The 5319-nt window shown below is 44.2% G+C and overlaps 1 protein-coding gene across 1 annotated transcript; it reads left to right on the top strand.

Annotated features, from left to right (window-relative positions):
* Window positions 1-1890: 1890 nt before the first annotated feature.
* Window positions 1891-2913, top strand: LOC102279425 (melanoma-associated antigen B18). The gene has a single exon (XM_005890196.2). The coding sequence runs from the start codon at window positions 1891-1893 to the stop codon at window positions 2911-2913; it is 1023 nt and encodes a 340-aa protein (XP_005890258.2).
* The last annotated feature ends 2406 nt before the right edge of the window (window positions 2914-5319 follow it).

The raw sequence follows: 5319 nt of genomic DNA, 5'->3' as shown, positions 1-5319 counted from the left end.
ATGATTAACAACATCACCACAATGGAAACTACAGACGGTATGGATCTCCAAACAGAATTTCAGTGTCACCTCTGGAATGGCTTTGCCAACAAAGCGTATTGGAATTCACTATATTATCAGACAGAAAAGAGAAAGCATTTGATCAAGTGTAGGAGTAAAGAAAAAACCTTTGATAAAAGTTCAACACCAGTTCATGGTAATAACTTTTAGAAAACTTACATTAGAATGCAATTTCCATATTGTTAAATCAATAGCAAACATATATAAGTGTGAAACTTTTAGAAACATTTCCAGTAAAGTCCAGAAGAGGGCATGGAGGTACGATACCAACTCTACTGTTCAAACCTGGACTGGACTGCATAACCAGTATACAGCCATACACAGCAATACCAAAACAAAGTTATGAATAATGAAAAAAGGTAATATGATTCTCTAATTAAAAACCCCAAGGAAATTGGCTGCCAAAGATTCAAATTTATAAGAAACTTCAAAAGCTGGTGCAGATCACTATATCAAAAGGAAGATTTTTTTTTTAAAGGCTGTACCTCGTAGCATGTGGATCTTAGATCCCCTGCAGGGACTGAATCCATGCCCCTGCATTAGGAGCTCGGAGTCTTATCCACTGGACTCCCAGGGAAGTCCCAATAGGAGGACGCTTATCACAAAACAAGTAACTAGGATATATAATGGTAAATACATCTTAAAACAGCAGTGCTATCCAAAAGATACCTCAAAAGAAAACTAACAACAATGCACATGATGTTTATGGAAGTAAATGTAAAAAAAATTACTGACAGACTTAGGTAAAAGAAATCTCAAATAGAGCAACATATCTTATGTTTACTCATAGTGAGTAGAGTATTGTACAGTAGTCAATTCTCCTTAAATTTACAGATTTATGCCTTGCTTGATTGGTCTGGCACCCTATCAGATTAGTAGCTCACTTGCAAAACATCAAGGTAAGAAACTGAGTGAGGACTGAGGGGAGAGCCCATTCCAAAATAAAAGTCCACAAAGAGCCACTCCCCCCCCACTATCAGTCTTGGGAGGCCCTAGACATGGTTGCTAGGCTCAGGCTACCCCTTACTTCCTACTGGGGGTTCCGAGGGAAATGAGAACCCTGGTCTGTGGCCAGCTGACTTAGCTCAGCAGAGGAAGAAGTCCCAGGCCCTGTCATGAGTCAGGTAAGACTCCCTCATGTGAGTTCTGCACGATTTCTCCACCTGCCAGGACAGACAGGGAGGCCCTTCCAGAACCGGTTCCCCCCCGCCCTCAATGCTGGCAAACCCAGTTGGGCGATACCGGAAGTGCTCTCCCTGCCTTCCGCCACGGCAGCTTTGGAGCTTGAGGCTTCAGTTGGAGAGGTGTGGTGTCGTGTATCTATAGAGGGACGAGTTCCAGGATTGGACAAGTGTCCAGGTGAACAATCTTAGAACTCAGGTGGTCCCGTAGAGCCCCTCCCTATCCTAACTTGCGCCATCCCGACCCTCAACCCCTGAGTGTCTCAAAAGTGACTGTTAGGCCCAACACCCCCTACTTCCACCAGGAGAATTTGTGGGATAGGAAGCCGTGGTCTGAAGGGGCAGCCTCAAGTCAGCAGAGGGAGTCGTAAAAGGACTGGTCAGGAGTCAAGTTCAGTATTCCGGGTTAGAATTAAGGTGACAAGCCCCTGATGAACAAAGGAGGCCCACAGAGTTCCGTTGGCCTCTGTCTTGTGGGTTCCTAAAACGGTACCCTTAAGGGGATCAACAAAGGCAGTTTTCTTGGAGCCAAGATAGAAGAATCTCCCTACGGAGGCTATACACGCCTTCTTTTCCTCTGTCTTCTAGGGTGAGCTCTTCATCAACCTTGGCAGCTTGAGCAATTGCCTGCGGTCCCTGACCAGTCATCATGCCTCGGGGTCAGAAGAGTAAGCTCCGTGCCCGTGAGAAACGCCGCCAGGCCCGTACTGAGACCCAGGGCCTAGAGGTTGCTAAGGCCACTGGGGCAGCAGCAGCAGGAAAGCCCCATTCCCCGGTCTTTGGGGACAGACCTGAGAATCTGCCTGCTGCTGGGACACCCAGCACTCCTGAGGCACGTGAGGGAGCCACCGGTGCTACTGCAGCTAGTTCAGGCACCAACTCAGCTGAAAATATCAATAGCCCAAAGGCGGAAAGCGCAAGCTTCCCCAGGGGCGCTGAGAGCTCACTCAGTGAGATTTTAAATAAGAAAGTGGTTTTGTTGGTGCAGTTTCTGCTGCAGAAGTATCAAAAGAGAGAGCCAATTAAGAAGGCAGACATGCTGAAGTTTGTTATCAAACAGTACAAGAATCATTTCAATGAGATCCTTAAGAGAGCTTCTGATCATATGGAGCTGGCTTTTGGTGTTGATTTGAAGGAAGTAGATCCTACCAGGCACTGCTACACCCTTGTCAACAAACTAGACCTCTCCTATGATTCAGCTCTGAATGAATATGAGCACATGCCAAAGACCGGCATCCTGATGATTGTGCTTGGTGTGATCTTCATGAGAGGCAACTGTGCCCCTGAAGAGGCAATCTGGGAAGTGCTGAATATGATGGGCGTATATGCTGAAAGGAAGCACTTCATCTATGGGGATCCCAAGAAGGTCCTCACAGAAGATCTGGTGCAGCTCAAGTACCTGGAGTACCGCCAGGTGGCCAACAGTGAGCCTCCACGCTATGAGTTCCTGTGGGGCCCGAGAGCCCATGCTGAAACAAGCAAAATGAAAGTCCTGGAGTTTTTAGCCAAGGTTCACGATACCGTCCCCACTGCCTTCCCATCCTGGTATCAAGAGGCTTTGAGAGATGAGGAAGAGAGAGCCCGAGCCAGAGCTGCAGCCAGGGCTCGTACTGCTGCCCTGGCCAGTGCCCGCTCCAGAGCCAGAGCCAGCACCTCCTCCCAGGCTAAGTGAAATTCAAAAAGGTGTGTCAGCATTCTAACAGTGGAGGGCCAGGGTGGGACTGGAGAAGTGTATACCATCCTGGAGTTCCTGGTATATATTGCTAACTTGAAATTTTACCTTTCTCTTTTTTTTTCTTTTTTAGGTTGAAAAAGAGCAGTAACGTTCTAAGCTGTGGATGACCAGGGTGGGCCCACAGGGAAAACTATAATATCATCTTTGTGTTGCTGTTCTATATGGCAAACTTAGAGTTTAATCTTTTCTCTTTTCTTTTTCTTTCTATTTTTTCCTCTCTCTTTCTCTCCCTTCCTTTCTTTCCTTTTGTTATATTTCAAAGGTTTTCTTTTAAAGAAGATATACATTTCAGAATCTAAACTTACTAGTGATTTTGGTTGCATGTTAGATTTAACTCAATAGATATAAGAGTTTCATTATTTTGCAACATAAATGGGGAAACCTTTAGTATATATTGAACTAGAACAACACAACATGGCATGGTACTTTGGACCATGTGAAAAAATTCAACAGCAAAATTACTGGGATGAAAACATGCAGGGGGGTAAAATCTTAAAAAATATACAGTTCTTGCTTTCCCTTAATCATTTTAATCTGTTATTCTATAAAAATAAAAGATACATACCTGGCTTTGCTTAGCTTGTTAAGGAACATAAGAGAAATAAAATGTTTATAAACTGGAACTCATGCTGTCTGTCTCATTCATTCCCCAAATATTAATTGAGCATCTGCTCTTTGAAAACTATTGTGTTAGAAATGGTGAAACCATTTCTAGGGGGATACAAAACACCCCTGCCTTTAGAATTGTACAGTTAAGGAGCAGTAATTATATACAGAACATGGTGAAATACTCTTTAAGATTTAAAGGAGTAAAAGAGGCGAGGGGACAAATATGGGATTGGGAGAAGTGGGAGGGGGAAGGTGTTTGGCTGAAAACAATAGAGTGCAAATTTCCTGGGGAATAGTAGTTTGGGGTTTGGGGAAAATATAAGTCTCTCAGTGGGCTATCCTGTTCAGTTAAGCTGGGTGGTAGGCTAGATGAGGCTGTGGGACTGAAGAACAGAGGCCAGGTATACAAATGGTGTTTTCTCAGTGCTGGAGGACAAAACCCTGGAAGGCAAACCTGCTTGTAAGTTACTTTAGTATCAATATACCAGAGGAAAAGCTTCTCCTGGGCAGAAATGGAAGGTGTCTGGTGCTCTTGTTCAGGTGCAGCTGAACACAGAGCACAACCTAGCTGTTTTATGCACATCATCTCCAAGGAATTTCTGAGAAATAAAGGTGATACTCCCTTGAGGTGGAATGCTGAGAACCAGCTCCTAAGGCATTAGAAAGGCATTTTAATTAGGTTATCTTAGGTATAATTTTGCAAACTCTAAGGGAGGGCTCCATGTCTTGTGGTGAAGAAATGAATAAAAATACAGGCAATTTGGATGGAAAGGCACCCAAGGGGAAGTTGTTGGTCCTTGACACAAATTCTAGGACCTTGGAGTTGGCATCCAACTGGGATAGACAGCCACACACACAAATTAAGTAGTCCTCAATTGGGGGAATTTATTTTGCTTTTTTTGCTAAGCAGAATTATGGGATCATTAGGTGGAAAACTGCATATTTGGTGATACCATCCAAATTAATATAACAAAAATCTTTGCAGAGGGGAGGGTGGTACCATCTGCAGTAAAAAAAAAAAAAAAAAAAATCATATACCTGCCATTCATTAAAGATGTTACTCAGTCAAGTGCTTCATATCCATTGCATATATTCCAACAGTCCTACAAGGTAGGGCTTATCAGACATTGCAGATGAAGAACTTGTAGTTTTCTCAAGCTCACATAGCTGATAAGTGAAAACAGCTGGGACTAGACCCTTGGTCCACATTTTTCTAGAGCCCACAGTTGTCCACTCCTCCAGCCCGAGGCAGACCTGTCTCTTCATTCTCTGTTATTCTCACTACTACAAGATATATCACATATGATTAAAAAATAAGACGCTCTAATCAAAGTACAAAAAGCAATCCTGATGAAGGAAGGTGAATATGAGAATGAAGCACAGTTTGGGGCTTGTCTGTGGGTTTCATTTGCTGAGAATCCTCTTGTCACTAACTAGCCCCAGGGATCTGTGGTAGCTGACTCTGCTCACATACGGGCATAAGTCCTGTTCCAGCACTTCCCTGCATTATAGCTTGTTCCCCCCGGGTCTTCCCCAGTGTGCCCTCTTGCCCAGATAAAACTTCATATGCTGACGAGCTCTCTACTGTGACCTCGAGCTGCATCAAGCTCCCTGTGACACAAGCAGTCCAGAGTCACCTGCCCTCCCTTGATTAGAGCATTCCAACTCTCTGTACATGAAGGTCCCATCCCTGCCAGTGGAACCCTGATTATGAAGTCTAGATACCTGGTTACC

Source organism: Bos mutus, chromosome X, assembly GCF_027580195.1.
Source record: "Bos mutus isolate GX-2022 chromosome X, NWIPB_WYAK_1.1, whole genome shotgun sequence".
NCBI classification, from domain to species: Eukaryota; Metazoa; Chordata; class Mammalia; order Artiodactyla; family Bovidae; genus Bos; species Bos mutus.
The sequence above is the reverse complement of the archived record's forward strand: the minus strand, read 5'-3'. Positions and strand labels throughout refer to the sequence as shown.